The following is a 17,118-nucleotide window of genomic DNA, read 5'->3' on the forward strand; positions in this document are numbered from 1 at the left end:
AATATTTCATTTGAAGAAATCTTTATCTATGAAGCAATGACCATGTTTTAGGCCATGCCACGTTCGAGACGACGCCTCGGACACGCATATCCCGGCATTTCAAAGGCGGCACAACGCCCATTAACGAACTGGCATAGACAGTGGCGCCAGATTTTCCACTAGGCATTATTATCACAAACTTCACCACAGAAACTCTTGAGGCCTGCTCGCATCATCGCCAACACCGTTCTGTCTGAGGTCTCACGATACATGTGAGGCCGAGGTATACCCTTGGAAGTCCCGTGGACTCCGAAACGGGGGGTGGGGGTGACCAGAGATGGCGAGCAGAGAACTGCTTGGTGCGCACTGGCTTGCCGATGACCGAGTACTGTAGGTGGCCTGATCTGTGCTTTGGAAATCAAGTGAGAGAGGGAGCGACATCAGGGAACCTTCGGTTTCGGACAAGCACCTGTAGTTTAGTGGTTTTCCTCGTAAAGCCATTGTAGTGACTACAAGTATTTGCAGTCGCTAGGTCATTATGCGTGTCTTCGCGCATATGCCACAATAAGTGTTTGGTTAGTAAGCGAGTTATAATTAGACATTACACTGTCTACAATGCCACGAGCCCTACTTTGTTTCATGGTCTACTACCTTGCTATACCTGTAGTAACTTCGCCATTCGTCTTGGCAAAATACTTTTTTCACTTCGATCTCGTAACTTGCGGTATATTGCCTCAGATTGACATATTTGTGTACGAGATGTTAGAATGTCTACATTGGAGTGTCTACATATATCTGTGTACTTCATAAGTCGCATGCCCTTGCCGAAACGTTGGCTTCAGCTGCAATCGTTTTTCGACCCCGGCTAACCACATCATGCCTACACTTCATGTGACCATCTGTACTGTGTTCTAGAATTTCCGAGAGCACTATGGTTCACCAAGGGAACACGCAGCACCAACTGGCTGAAAGCATGTCCACCGTCTTCGGTACGTCTGAGAAGGTTTTTTACCTGCTGTTGTACCACGTCTCGCCTTAAAGGTGATTGACCAATGTTACGTCTGCAAGCGCACATGACCCATTCAAACAGCATCACCGCTGGCTTGGAGATACGTGGTTCTGCGCAATCTGAGCTGAAGATTCTGCATGGTTTCATAGTCCCGAAATTCTTCTAATCACTAGGATGGTTCGTAGATTATCTTTCAGCAATTCCTTATGCATATTTAACAGACGTATGAAAGCAATCTGTGTATATGTAAGGTAGATGGTTGCCGAAAAAAAGCACAATGCAATATGCACCAAAAGACACCTCTTGTCATTTGAGATGCGTTTGTCCTAACTGCGAAGCAGGCGCTCTTGGTTTACTGTACAAGATATCGCACTCTCGTCGTGAAAAAAGAAATCAGCGGTAAGGCTCCTAAAACCTTGGATTAGTAGCAGTGCTTCTTCTTGGGGCTGTATACTGAAGTGGGTAACTGCACGATGAATCGAACTAGGCTGCGCGTCCAGTTCTTACCACAGACTGCACGAAAATTGGATCCTGCAAAATAATCGTAATCATTTGATGGAACGAAGAACAGCAGACGTGGACGAAGACGACGTAAGACAGGGTATGTACTAAGGACGTCAAATGAAACGCGAACAACAGAGCGCATAAGTCAAAGTAAAGTACCCGCTATGTAGTCATCATAATTTACAGGAGCGTACATTCTGTTTTCACCAAATTAAACGATGACGTTCCCACTATACTGCGACGCTTTGTTTCCTCTTCCGGTTGTCTTTATTCGGAGGCGAGAAAAGACGACGCCGCGATAATGACAGCGCAAACTATAGCACACGAACCGCTGTTCGTGTTTCATCTGACGCCGCTATTGCGCATACAGTATCGTTGCAGTGTGCGCTAATACGCGGTCTATACTTTGGTATTCTAACTCTTGCTTTCTCTTTTTTTTCATTTCTCACTATCAGATATGACAACCAGATAATAAACGACAATCACTCACTATAGGTGGAGTGTCCTCCCGCACTGCTATCACACAGTATGCCTGCGCCTTTCAATCGTAATTACTGAACTGCCACACTATGCCCTTACCATACACCACACGCTCCGCCATTCGCGTTTCATTTAACGTCAGCAGAACTTGTCATTCCTGGCAGGTTCTTTTGTGTTCGTCTTTTTGGCGCCGTTGTAATCCTGAGTTGTGGAACTCCAACAAAAGCAAAAGTTTTCCATTAGTGTGATATCGCCTTACTTAAATCAACGAATTGTGGTAGGCAGGTACTTGTCTGGGGCTGTTCCCCAAGCCCGGTTCCCCAATTGTCCACGATGTAAAAGAATTTAGACCGTGATCGCAGGCGTGCTTCTATCGTTCTAGAGGCACCCATATCTGTGAAACGTATGGTGTGTGCTTCGTAATACCTGTGCAACCTTGTAACGACTTTATGATCAGGCAAGGTTAAACCGATTCGCAAATTAAATTTTTCTTATACAAGTGGCGTCATCGTTTCAACATCAATGAAATGATATATACATAAAATTCACTTTATACTGTTGTATAAGGCTAATTCCTAACGCAGATTACGTCGTGATACCGGTATCCCTCAATGATACCTGTTCAGCACCTCTGCTGAACCGAATCATTGGCAGGTATAAATTCGTGTCAGACGGCTCAGGTAGTCTTCCTGTTGTCGTCATACCATTGTATTCGACGCAGTAATCGTACTGCCATCATCACGCACTCAACCACTCGATTTACTCGAACATGATGGTCCGTTTCGTAAGACATCGCGGAACCCCAAAAATGCTCCATACCAAGAGAAAATCCTTCGCATCACCTTTATTCTCACGGTGCGTTGTAATTCCTCGATTTTTTTATTTGTTTCTAGAAAAAAGCACTTTACAAATCTGTACGCGATCGCGGATCCATCCTTGACGTGACCGTAGGCATCCGAAACTGAGACAACAGAAAGAATTTACAAGGACAACCTTTTGGGGTTTCTTGGCGTGAGAGCTTTGCTGTAGATGAAACATTCTCTTGTTTTTCATCATGCCTTTGAAGCACGAATTTTACATGGCCAGGCGGCTGACAATTTTCTAGTCAATGAACGTTTCACCGCCTTTTGGGGTTAACTAATTTCTCTTAAGCTGGTGTATGCGTTTCGAATTTCGAAGGTAAAACTTGCAGTTTAATTCAGCACTACCATAGCCAGAGCAAATAATCTTCCGGAAAGTTTTCGCATTTATTGAGTCAAATTATGAGAATGAGCAGCCAATACTAGCGCCAGGGTAGCTTCAAGGATCTAAAAAAACTTGTTGCTTCCCATTCTTCTTGCTTCTCAATCAGCAACTCTGGTTTCACGGCATACCCACATGACAGAAACCAAAAGCACAGGTCTCACACTTCCAGTCTACAGCAGCAGCAGCGGTGATTACGCAGTGGCCAGTACGAGCCGGATAGGCACAGAGAAAGCATCGGACAGTTCGGGAAACGACGATAGGTGAGCAATTTTTGTAGGAATTCTTTTATACCTGAATTCCTCCAAGAATTAAGCTTGCACTGACACACACATACGATGGGTGGAAGTTCTGATGACTTAACTGCCAAATATCAGCTGCCGCTCAGACAATTTGGTGTCGGCGAAAACAAGCAGCTTTAGCTCAGGATCTATTGCCTAAGTACATTAAAGGGAGGAATGAATGTGCTTGACAAGACAGCGTACGAGTATTGAAGCTTGTGGCATTTAAAAAAATTTGATAGTATCATTCATACTTCAAGGAATTACATTTTCAAGTTGTCATATACTTAAGAAAACATTAGAAAGTCTAAGAAATAAAATTTCATCTTTATAACTCAGCAACGAAAACCATGCTACGTTTCTATGCTGCACCAAATAATGCATGTAAAGTGCACAAAATTCATGCATTACACAGCACTCTAAAATTTGCTATTTTATAAGTAGATCATCGCCAATGTTCGCACACATTGTTACGATTTCAAGCAATCGGCAGATACAAAGAAAGTTGTTCACTTGAGATTCTCCAAGAGATGGAGCTAATCGTACTGCAATATATTTTTTCCAGTAGTTACCTTTGTAGATTGTATGCTTCCACTGTTTCTAAATTTACCGATTTGATAATTTTTCCACTTGCATACATTTGCTGGAAATAAACTAGTTCAAGCAAACGAAATTTGATTGTTTGATAGTTCTAATTTACTTATTAAATAATACGGTCTGGATACCGGTCAAGCTGGAATGATTAGAAACGACGTGTAAGGTGACACCACGACTCGAACCAAACCATAGAATTGCATGAGTCTCGTGAACCGCAACAATAACTACAAGTATACAAGTAAATAGCATATTACCGCAACAATAGCAACCAATTTAAAAAGTGCAATAGGGAGGAGTGAAGACATTCAAAGTCCGCACGCACATATCGGCTCTATAGCCTGTTTGCTTTTCATCCATAAAGCGAAGAAAATATGTCGTCGCAGCAATGCCTTAACTCATTGCTTGCAGCGTGCGTTGACTCATCGAGAAAAGTGGTGTTGGTCACAGAAACAAAAGGGAGAGAAATATAGGTTATTTATGTTGCATGAACGAAGATTGCAATGAGCGTTGTAGTCTTTATTTGCACAACCAGACGATGAGATGCAAACAAGAGAAACTCCTTCGGTAGCATATATAACCAATTGTCCATGAAATTACCGAAGTGTTTGGTGAATTTCTACTGGCTACGATTGGGGGATATATTATGTGCGCGTCAGCAGCTCAATGCCTTCGGCAGAACCCACTGTGCGTTTAGAATTCTAATCGAATTTTAAGACTTCGTACGAACACTGCAGGAAAGTTTGGTCCCGGAAATTTTTCTTCGCATTCGAAATGCGGGACTTGAATTAAGACGTATGATGTGCGGCAGGGAGTCAGTCCGCCTGTACTTGTAAGAAATCACGCCAAAATTTCGCCTTTGTAGCATTTCCAATTATTAATTAAGGCGCAAGCCTTAAGTGACTCGTTGCAATGGCTCACGCCCGCAAAAAGAGGCAGCGAGGGAGAACTTTAATGAAAACGATGGCGCAGTGTCCTATCCATGGATGCAGTTAAATGGTAGGAATCGTGAAGCAAAGAAAAAAAACAAAACAGCGAAGGGAAAAACTGCAAAACCCAAACAATGAACAAATATTACCAGGAATGACTCACACCCGTGTAAGCAAGCAACGATGTAATCGCCGATTATGAACAAAGGAAAGAATGAAACAAGGAATGAACGAACGAACGATGGAAAGAAAGAGAACCGATAAAAACAAGAACGAAAGGATGTTCAGGTATTGCATTAGGTTCTCGCATATGACTTTGAGAAGGTCGATCTACAGAGCCGAACGTTTACTGCATACTGCGGCTCATAATGTCTTGCGAAAAGTCTGACACGTCCGACCGTGCAACAGTAGTCATAAGCATGGGTGCAGCAGGCTTTCGATTTCAAGTGTTAGAAGAGTGGAGCATGCTGCCGAACTTTTTTACTCTTCTTGGCATACCAAAGGGTCCTAAAGAAATTCTCCGACGAATTCGATAGCCCATTATGCAATGTTAGAGCGCAGCTTTATACGTGTTCTTATTTCGATATATGCTGAGGGAAAGATCTTGAGACATGAATGACTGGTTGAATGATCCAGTGCAATCGCTGGTCCTGCTTGGCTTCTCGTCACGCACACAATCAGATTGCAAAACAATCGCAAGCCAAGACAACCAAACAAAGCAGACCAAACAAGCGCTTGCGAGAGAAGACGCTAATTGCCAATAGTACGAAAGGAGCGTTCTGGTTAAGACCAGATTCTAGTACGACAGGCGCGGTAGGGCGGGTCCGCATGAAACCGGTTTCCCGCGCGTGCGCCTCTGAAGGGGCGTTGGTCTACACCTTCCCGTCGTTCCCGGCTCGCGTCTTTCATCTTTCGCTGCTGTGCTCGTTCGCTCGGTTACGCCGCCGACGCTCGCCGCAGGAGCGGGCCTTTAAGAGCTGCGCCATGAAACGGAAATGTATTTTAGATGAGGCAGAAGTCTTCTTCAATTATGAATGTAACACTTCCGAGGGCACATTTCAGGTCTTTTGCCTGTGTACTCCTTTTGAGCGTGTTGAAGACGGAGACGTATTTTTAATAGTTCGGACGGTTAGCTTTCTAACTAACCGCCACTGACAGACATTTCTACTCGCCTGCACCTGTTTCATGTAGGCGATACATGAGGTATTAAATAAAGGAAGGCTTCTGTGTTGCTTGCACCACGAGCGAAGATTGGTTCTAATTGCCAAGCTCAGGCATCACAGAACACCAATAGCACCAGCGTTCAATTTCTGCAACTGTAGAGTCCAAATCGAGGGCAAAATATCGATGAAGGAACTTAGCGCTCGAATTGAGCGAGCCGCCTTACCATTAATACCCGATTTAGTTTGCCAACGTCTAAATTGGTAAAAGGTGCTTTTGTTGTCTCATAAAAATGAGTCGGCCATATTGAGCTGCTTTGTTCGTGTGCTTGCAGGAATGCTACTGCAACCGGAGGAACGGAAGAGCAAGAGTACCGCGGTGTCAGAGCGTGTGATCAATCTTCTGTGAAGAAGTTGAACCTCGAATGTGAAACGTGTGGCAAATTTATATGAGGGGCTCATAGCCTACCTGGACATTACCGCACGCATAGCGGCGAGAAACCATACAAATGTGAAGTATGTCAGAAATCGTTCGCGGACAAGTCGAATTGCCGTAGGCATGAACGAATTCACACCGGTGTGGAACCCCATGTCTGCCAAATATGTACTAAACCATTCAAAAGCACAGCGGAACTTAACTTTCATCTCAAGTCACACGGTAACGACAGGCCTTTTGTTTGCGACATATGTAGTCTCTCCTTTAAGCACAGCTCAACTCTCAGAAGACACCGCCGAATAATTCACGACAGTGAAATTCCGTAGGAGAGCAAGCAGTGCGGATTTCTGCTCGCCAATAATGAAAACCTCGACGCACATCTCCGCCAGAATATTAGGTGCCTATTGTGTGGATATTCGTTTAGAGATGCATTTGAACTCATTGCACATGTCGTGATGCATACGGGTGGGCATTCGTAACAGTGTGATTAGCGCGCAATCCAAGGAAATAGCCAATGAGTTTTGCACATGAACATGACCATGAAGCAATGCAGGAAATAATCACCGATGACATTCTCCCGCAGGGGTGATAAACTAACCAAACCCATCGTGGGGATAGACAGGCTCCTTTTCACATTTAAAACTGCTGCGTGACATGCAAAAGGCAAAGGATGCCGCTTGATTTTTCCAAATTATGAGCAAAAACGTCTCCGACAGAATTTGGGATGCTTGATTGTCGAAGTATACTGCAGGTCCCGGGTATAGCTCACTGTTCGCAGAACTATGTTGTTCGCCAACCTAACGTTAGCTAACTCATTTCTAGACAAACCCTAATGGTCTGCAGGTTTGTGCTTTGTGTCTCTAGAAGGTTGAAATGTTCGCACAAGTTCCTCGACACCTCGTTTAGTTTTGCAAGTGGTAGTTAAGCTTTACCTAACCAACCTGTTCACGATTCTATAGAGTGAATAGAAAGGAATACCTCTTATTAGGAACAATTTAAAAGGGAGGCACTGTTTTCTTGTCAAATAAAAAGATCTGCCAATATTTGAGGTTCTTAGGCCTTGCTGCCTTCTAGTGATAGCCTTTACTGCAATATATAGACACATAAACATGAGGAAATTCATTTTCTTTGCAAGTTGTCCAATGAACGTTATGTTTTGATTTTATTTGGCTCTTGTATTCATACCGAAGATTTTAGTCCTTTATCATGCTGCTCATAACAGTGAGACTCTATTAGACTATCGAATATTTTACGAATACGAATATTTTAGGTGTTTTATTGAGGAAGAACCTCTGTCAGTTTTAAAGGCGCAGTTTCTCATTCACTCGGAAGTCGTCTCTTTTGACTTGCACCCCACTCTATTTACAGCTGTAGAATGCTTTAGCCTGTTTGTGACGAACGAATCCCTGCGAGTGAGATACAGTTTTAGTTATAATACTAACACGCGCAGTTGTATGCCCGCTTACTGTGAGCGTGTTTCACCGACTGCCAAATCTGAAGTTACTGCTCACTGCATGACGCAGCTGCATGCATCAGAACATTCCCTATAACTATTATCGATTCTATCTTTTCTTTCTTTACTGTTGTCCAAACTTTCGTTATCAAATTTCACGCGCAACGCGAATACATTTATGCATTCTGGAAGGCACACGAGCACTAACTATTCCGCTGGAATCTTCTACGAACCATGTGTCAATAGCCGGCGCTACCTAATCGCAAGTCATTTGTTCGACGATTGACTCATGTGCCTGACACCATCTTTCTGCCCGAATGTAACTTGTTTTGTGGGTGCCGGTTCGCGCAATAAACAGTGTTTCGTGACTCACGACCCTCCTTACTGCGTCGATCACCGTCGCTACAACATGACATCACGAAGAGGTGATTCGCGGTGATCGAATACACCCTACCCTCCGTGAAAATGACGTGAACGTCGTCGTGGATGAGAGAGCTCTCCGCAGGCTACGACTGTCATGTCACTCGCAGCGACGTGTGCTGCAAACGCCAAAGAAGCCACCGGGGGGGAACAAGCAGACGAAACAGGTAGTACATCTATCTGGCTACGGCAACAAGTAAAACAAATACACGCAGACGTGCGTTGGGAGATCTGGAAAGCTGGCCGGAAACCAGCGGGAGAACCGCTATGCTTAACAATTGAATCTGTGACAAGCTGCAGTTTCGCAGTTTCTCAGTGGATTTCTGGAAACACTCACGCGCGTCATGGGCAAGGAACGGGCCGAAGTTTAATAAGAACACCGTGATCTTCAGGGCAGAAATTCAGCCGCGTCGGCCCGCACATGTCCGAGAGGAAAGCGTTCTTGCTCATCTGCGGTTGGAAGCAAGTGGTTTACACTGGATTCATACGTAAACCAGTCAAGACAATTACAAAATTCCCAACAGGAGCCAGGGACATTGAAAAGGCGTTGGAAAGGCGCACTCAGAAACATCATCGTCTCGTGTTCTCGCCGTGGTGAAAAACTAAACACTATTGGCTCCTAACAAGCGAACTCCTAAAAACCACAACAGCTTCACGGGAAGAATACTTAAGATGCTCTCTCTGACGCAGCCTCAAGAAGCCTTACTTGCCGACGTCCTCTGAGAGGAGAACCAGCAGCCATTCGCAGTCCCTCAATTGCCGCATATGAAGCCTAGAATGATCGCCTACGTCACTGTCTTCAACTGTTTGCATCCCCCTTCACGCCCGCACCTCACTACTGCTCGCTCTGCTACCACTGACAAGCCGGACACGTCTATTGCTTATTCCCTTGCTGTGGGATGATACGATATTGTGTGATTAACTGTTTGCATTCACAGCAAGATGAACATCCGGGTGAAATTGCTGACAGTTAGGCGACGATTGTATGGAGACGCCCACGACTGTGCCGCTCGCCGTCGCCATGGCACTGCATCTGACTGCAGAGCCCAGAGTACACTATGCCAATAGGTGACGGAAATTTGGGTACATTATCGGTAAACTTAACACAGCAACCTATGGAGCTGCGGTTGCTCTTAGTTGAAGTGCCGAAGGTGCTCCCCCGCCAACGAAAGATCAGTCTCCACTACAAAGGAATGACATGTTGCCATTTTGACGAAGCTCCGAAGAAAAAAACATGGTGCTTGAAGGATACCAGACGTCGCCACGTAAAAGCGGGACAGTGCGATACGGCTATGAGTCGACACTGACCCGCCATGGTTGCTCAGTGGCTATGTTGTTGAGCTGCTGAGCACGATGTCGCGGGATCGAACTCCGGCCACGGTGGCCGCCTTACGATGAGGGCGAAACGCGAAAACACCCCTGTACCTAGATTTAGGTGCACGTTAAAGAACCCCAGGTGGTCGAAATTTCCGGAGTCCTACACTACGGCGTGCCTCATAATCATAAAGTGGTTTTGGCACGTAAAACCCGTAATTTTTTTTATGATTCGACAAAGCGAAACAACCAAGTCTATGAACAACTAACATCGATGCAGTCGCCGCATTAGCGAACACAGTTCCCGACTGATGAATGAACCCTGAACCACACCGTCGTTGACAGTTATGACGGCATAGCAAGGACTCCAAATCCCCGCCGCTGGAGGTGACATGACAGGGAAGACTGGAATGAGAGTTCTGTAAATGAAATTATTTACGTTATATATATATATTGCCGAATTGTTCCACGTGCACCAATTTACCCCATGAAGCCGTAGCAATTCACTGAGAAAAAAAAGTAAGATTACAGTATTTTTAGCATACGGTCGCGAGGTTGAAAGCGAAAGCCTTTGCGCTCGCAAGAAATTCCTTAAATTACTTGAACACTGTCATTTGAATGCGTTGTTTTTTTCTATTACTTGCTTTCTCTTAACTCGTCTTTCTGTTGTGCTCTTTTTGGGTCGCCTAGGCATCGCCACTGTTTCTGTGCGCTTGAAGGTACGCTGGAACGGCCGTAGCTAGTCTATGAATACCTTTCGGAGACATACGCATGTTCCCAGAATGATTTTAGCGCTTAATTCGACGAAGGTAGCTACAGGGGCTTTTATATATTCTTTTAGCACAGAATGAGAGGGACACGGAAAAGCAAATTAGGCAAACAGACAGCGCTAGCTTTCAACGCCAGATGCATTTCCAGTTCACGCTGACGTACTGACACTCCTCAAAACGTCATAAGACACGTACAGTCGCGGACAGAATATTATGGACCATGAAATATAAGAAAAAGCTGAATATCTCCGCAACCTCACAATGTAATCTGGTATTTGCATTTTGGACCTCGACTAGAATATGCTAACAACGTTGTCGTGGGCAGTTTTAGTTGTTGCTGCTACAGGCTGCTCGGAAATTTAACGTTTTCGGAGATACCACGGTCCATATTATTCTGTCCACGACTGTAGGTGTAGGCTACTCGCTAGGCATGAACAAAACCGGAGAAACCGCACGCACACACTTTTGTGACCACACTGCTTATCTAGAAGGTTGTCCGTTAAACGCGCACAAAGGTGATCGAACTCTTTTCCTTGTTTATTGGTAAAGAAATGCTGGCGCATGTGCTTGAAATTTGATGCCATAATGCAGGATGGTCAAATTTTCGACCCGTGACCCATGAAAGGCTTCCCCTCAAAAAAGACATTTCATGTCAATGGTTTTTTAACTGGGAGAGGGAGGTTACACGGTTTTGATCATTTGGTGGCACGACAGCGCGAGTTATTAGAACGCCTCTTCTACCGTTCAAAGATCAGCATGTTAGCGTCGAGGAGATAGTGGCGTCACTCTATCGTATTTTTTTTTTCACATGAGCTCTTTGGCTGCCTTCTAGTTTCGGAAGCGCCAATCGTTTCGTTTGTTCCCTTAATACACCGGCACTGACTGTGCATGCGCTGCGATTCCGCGTGCTTCTGTCCCGAAACAGACGCTGGTGCTCTGGAGGCGCCGAAGCAGCCATGGTTGAAGGAAGTAAGAGTGGACACACGCCTCCTGCTTTTACATTCGGCGACGAAGCAAAGCCGAGCACAAGCCAGGATTTCTTCGAGGGCGCTTCATGGACTTCCGACTGTAGCACTGCGTGAGTCTTGCCGCTTGTAAAAATTCTCAATGAATATTGTTCCCCGTAGGTATGACCCGGAACGCAGGCGTTGATAGCTATAGATTTGTTCTTATTTCAAAGCAGGCCTTTTACAGACAACTTCAACCTGCGTACGTGGGAGACATTCTTATATTTTTTTGCGCGTCGATGCGCGGGTGATGCCAAAATATCGTCACAGGAAGCATAGCTGCGGCTTTTTATCGTTAAGGTCCAAAGTTATGTCACTGCGAGAAGCAAATGCTATTATGAAAGAACAGGTTTGTCGTTCGTATTTGGTCACCACATCGCACACCTGTTCCGGGGGCGCAGTGGCTACGGCATTGCCGCGGCGAATTCGAGGACACCCCTAATGTTCCTGGAACAACGGCCTATCGTCGCTGATGGTGAAATGCAATAACACACACTGGTCTACGTGCCTGTTATAAAAATTCAGGCGCTGGAGCATCATTTCCTTCGTGTCAGGCCTTTCGAATGCTGCACGCGGCGACCTTTCAAAGGCATACTTTTTTAAGAGTCCTCTTCGAGCTAAATACAGGCCGTTCAGAAAACTAGGTGCCAAATATCGATAGGCGGGAGCCACGGAGCCAGCGACACCAAAGCAAACCAGGTGCGTCCGACGTATCTTTAGATTCGGCGATTCCCTACGTCCTATGTACTTTTAGAAACAGCGATCACCACGTTGCCCGTCAGTGCCCACTGCTTCACCTGATTTGCCACGCTGGCAGCTAGTGTCGGAGCATAAACAAGCTAGTGCACGGGCATGGCCAGCACGCGACCTCGTTCCGCAATGCCGGCACTGCAGCGACAAAGCCAAACAAAACGCACAAAGAAGCTACTCCTCCGTAGTACCTAGCTAAGTCAGATATTCAAGGAGCAAAAGCCCCCATATTTTCCCTCATACCCGCTTTTAATCGCGCCTGCGCATAAATGTCGGGCGATTCCTGAAATGCCATCTCGTTATGCGTGACTGTAAAGGCGACCAATGCGCCCGCTATACGAGAGTTTGTCCAACACCTAACCTAAAAACACTCCCTAACCGTTCACACGTGCCACTCATCATCGTGCGGCTGTCACCTTGGAGTTGTCTTGCTTCGTTAGCTGAAGCGAAAGTTATAAGTATATTTAATTTCTAAAGCAGGTTTCAAAGAGTACACCTTCGACAACTTTTTTTACTACCACGGTAAAGAAGACGCAAGTTAGAATTATTTGCGGTTTACAAATGTAGATGCACGTCTCTTCATTTACGTTTTCTTTCTGAGGCTTATATCCGCACTTGCGTCTTGTTCATACCCTGTACCGCAACTTAATTTTTCGGAAAGGCAGCTCGATGGGTCACACGTGACGCAAACTGGCAAGAACACATTTTGTCACATATGCTTAACTTCAACTGACTGCGTCCTTTTCTTCTCAAGTGTTCAAACTGAGCCTTCCCTAAGAGGCAAATGTCGGTTCTCTATTACTCTGTGGAAGCCATGCTACTCGTAATTTTAATTATTTATAAGATAGATTACTCATGGCATGGATGCATGATTGGTGATTCCTTTAAATTTCCGTTAAAATCCTAATACCAGCGCGGCGATTTCGAATCCAATCTGACGCGGAAGGAGTAATCTTTTTATTACAGCGCTGCTTTGAATCAATGCATGCAAGGAGTTCTCGCAGCTTCTTCTTTTGAGCCTCACCCCATTTTATAGAACAATTACTTTAAAAAATTTCCGGTACGCTTATTCGGAAATTATCTTTGCGATTATCCTCCACGAGTCGACGCCACGACAATTTGAAAACCGAACACCTATACCCAACTACAAAGCACTAATCAGAAACGCCGTAAGTGAACAAAATCTCAATTTCTGCACTAAAATAAACTAAGCTTGACTTGCATTTTCGTGCAAGTCAGAGGCGTTCCCCACTACACGTATTACACATGGTTTCCTTGTGCCAGTCAGCAAGTGAGCATTTGAGTAAAATGAAACATTACATGTATGCCGTTCAATAACGAAATAGCGGTTAGCTTGTTCCAAATTTTGCTTTTACAAAAGCTTCATCACATATTTCCCGCCTTACCTGGAAGCAAAGAGTCCCATACAAATACATATGTCTAATTCTAGGATTTCTGACGGCTCCTTCGAAGACCTGTGGAACGCGTTGAACAGCCACAACGATGCCAGTGACGTCACGGGTATGTACGGCTTGGCCTTCGACCACAGATACCACTCGCGAAGACCCTTAACACGCCTCGACGGAAATTAAAGTAGTAACTTAGCACGATAAAAACGCGGAAACAAGAAAGGTCAAGGACAAATGGAAAGAGCAGTTACATAGGCCACGATAGCGTTGCAGTTACTGCACAAGAGGACACACTTTATGAGCGTCACCATGTCGGTTTCCGTATGAGTAGCCCCAATTCGAATTTACAGGATAGCTTATTGGGAAAGTTGGTGCGTCAGTCATGCAGCGCGATAGCCATACTTGGACGACACAACTCACAAGGGCATAGTTTACAACTTTGTTGCTCTGCGCCACCCCCCCACCCCCCCCCCCTCCCGCAGAGAAAGAACGGATACCACAGCTCTGTAAAACTGCATGTGCTGAAGCACCTGAGGCGACCAACATTGGTTCATGAATGCCAAAGATATGTTATCCTTTATATTGCCCTATTAGATTTAAAAGCTTCATATTGTTCATATTTTAGAAATTGTTCCATATTGAGAAATCTTTATAAAGGAATTTACAGCCCAAACAAAACTTCGTTTGGTACAGTCACTACATTTGAACTGATTATTTTAAGTGCAACATACCTCGGCAAATTCAGTGCGATGGTTAGCGAACTTCTCATATATTTGGACAGAATCGCGAGAGCTAAACTTTTGTTTTCTGCGCTACTAAGGAGCTTTACTATAACGAGAACGCGGCCTTTACGGTTAAGGCATGTTAGGTTTGTGCAAAAGCTAGCTTACGAAATTTCGCATATTATCCGTCGCCACCTTAGTAAAGCCTGAAATATGCTTATTGCGGCAACTGTAGAGCCAACATTTGACTCCGATCACCGACATAACAAAATTTCAAGGACGCTTTAGCTTCGCCTTAAAGAGTGAAACTCGATACCATTGAAATGTCCCTGGCTACGTCTAACGCTTCTCGGTAACTGCAGTTTATGTAGCCGTAACGTTTAGTGGAAAATGCTGGCTGCAAAAGCTATGCACGAAAGCGAGCTTTCTGGAAGAAACCCCGCTCATTACGTGGGCCGTAGATTCTCGGTGGTGGGTACGCCACTGCCGTGGTACAAGAGTGGTAGAAACGCAGGAAAATTGCTTTGTGCTTGGGTTTCAGCGTGAAAGAATGTTTTCTCGTACATTGAAACTACAATCTGGTGCTATCATATCTGTTGGTTGCGTGTAAGTCGAACTTTACTATGCTTCTGACGCATTTTACTTAAATTCATTTAGTTCAGTAACGCATTCGCGCTACACGGAAGGCCTGCGTGCGGTATGTCTGATTTGGAACGTTTTTTTGCTCACAAGACACTCAACGCCAGCGCCGGCCGCAGACACTGAATTATCTGTTACACGAGGCCGGTAGTGCTATCGCGTTAAAATCGCCTACTCTCATCTTCGGCATGGAACGCTGTCGTGTTCTATTCTGCTGTACTAAATACAGCACATATTTTGGGGGAAATTCAACAGTGCATAAATTCCTTCACGCACGTCTCTTTCGTCATATGTATTGAAGGCATATTTCAAGAAAGAGCACCGCATACGGAAGCACTGAAATCAGGTTACCCTATCACTAAACCTCAACTAAATCTCCCCGTTTTTATTTCAGCACGACATGTTCACGCTCGTTAAATGACCCTTGGACTGAGACGAGCTAACCCCTCTGTTATTCTCTCAGGATATACACATGTCACTGAAAGTGGAGTCCCCAGTTCCCCACCTATGGCGTCCAGCAGCAGCGTCAATCACGCACAGCCCAATGCAAGCCGCGCTGGAATGGAGGAGGCATCGGCCGTTCCGGAAAACTTCGCTAGGTGAGCCAATGTTTGGAAAAATTTCTTTGCACAAAGCAAATCACAGACGGTGCGTAATGCTCGCCGTGTTACAACTATGCCTCCTCTGTGGCACTTTCGCTATGGAAGAGAGCTCTGATGTGTGAAACGCGCACAAAATCAACCGGTATTCAAAACAGGCGGCATGGTGGGTGTGCTGCTAACATGCTTGTCGTGCTCAGTGCCCTTGAAAGTTTGTCAAATGCGTACGTACTCCGCCATATTCCTTTCCAATGATAGTAAACAAAAAGACGTCCGTCTAAAGACATATATAAATTATATTATGGGGTTCTTCGTGCCGAAACCTCTCTGATTATGAGGCACGACGTAGTGGAGGACTCCTGAAACTTCGATCATCAGGGGTTCTTCAGCGTGCACCCAAATCTAAAGGCGCGGGTGTTTTCGAATTTCGCCCCCATCTAAATGCGGCCGCCGTAGCCGGGATTCGATCCCGCGACCTTCTGGTCTGCAGCCTAACACCATAGCCACTGAGCAACCACGGGGGGTGTCTAACGCAATCGAGCAATGCAGTGACAGGCCATATTTCTGCAGTGACGTTCATTTCAGAGTGCAGCGATAATCTTTAGATTCTCGATGATTTTCACTACATCCCAGAGGCTCAAATATTGTCCCGCTTTATGACTTTCGCTTACCAAGGTAACCTATGAGCCTGGAGGCATGATGACTGTATGATGCTAATGCAATGACGATGGAATAAGAAGGAATGCTATTACGAGGAAACCGGATCGACTCCCGGCCACGGCGGCCCCATTTCGATGGGGGCGAAATGCAAAAACACCCGTGTAGTCAGATTCAAGTGCACTCCAAAGATCCCCAGGTGGTTCAAATTTCAGGAGTCCCCCACTATGGCGTACATCATAATGAGATCGTGGTTTTGGCACGTAAATCCTCACAACTTAATTTTAATTTTAAAGAATGATATTGATGTAATGGTAAAGTCGTACAATGGCGACGACCTGACGACAATGAGAGGTGCATTCTTAAGTCATGATCATGGTATAACAAGGACGACACGATGACGACGGCAAGACAGCTGCACGAAAAAGTGACAATGACGACGACCGCACCGCTAAGGTGGCACGATGACTATACCGTATGACAACGAATGCATGATAGCGTCCGTGTGACGACGACACAATGACAACGATGGCATGATAACGACGGCATAATCCCAACACGATGGCGACAGCATAACTGCGGCCTAATAACGAACAAAAAATGACGTCGATACATCAACGAGGGTGGTGCGACTTCATGACGACAATGGGGTTTCGACACTGAAGTGACGACTGGGGCGGCTGCTGTGAATCGCGTCCCCCGCGTCACCCACGCGCTGCCTCTCGCGATCCCCCATTTAGCGAGGCAGTCGCGCTACACTTGGC

General features: G+C 45.3%; 1 protein-coding gene across 12 annotated transcripts in view; it reads left to right on the forward strand.

The window, feature by feature from the left end:
* LOC139049981 (zinc finger protein 83-like) overlaps positions 1–17,118 on the forward strand; it is a 145,594-nt gene that overhangs the window by 9,394 nt on the left and 119,082 nt on the right. For 3 of the 12 annotated variants that reach the window (XM_070525940.1, XM_070525933.1, XM_070525943.1), the window contains 3 exons: positions 11,497–11,649; positions 13,779–13,849; positions 15,562–15,697. The exons of 5 other annotated variants lie outside the window; for them this stretch is intronic. In XM_070525940.1, coding sequence (XP_070382041.1) covers positions 11,497–11,649; positions 13,779–13,849; positions 15,562–15,697 — 360 coding nt within the window. Of the gene's footprint in view, positions 1–894; positions 969–3,323; positions 3,478–11,496; positions 11,650–13,778; positions 13,850–15,561; positions 15,698–17,118 lie in introns of all 12 variants that reach the window. 4 more of the 12 variants (XM_070525930.1, XM_070525929.1, XM_070525941.1 and 1 more) reach the window with 3 other exon arrangements.

Source organism: Dermacentor albipictus, chromosome 9, assembly GCF_038994185.2.
Source record: "Dermacentor albipictus isolate Rhodes 1998 colony chromosome 9, USDA_Dalb.pri_finalv2, whole genome shotgun sequence".
NCBI lineage: Eukaryota > Metazoa > Arthropoda > Arachnida > Ixodida > Ixodidae > Dermacentor > Dermacentor albipictus.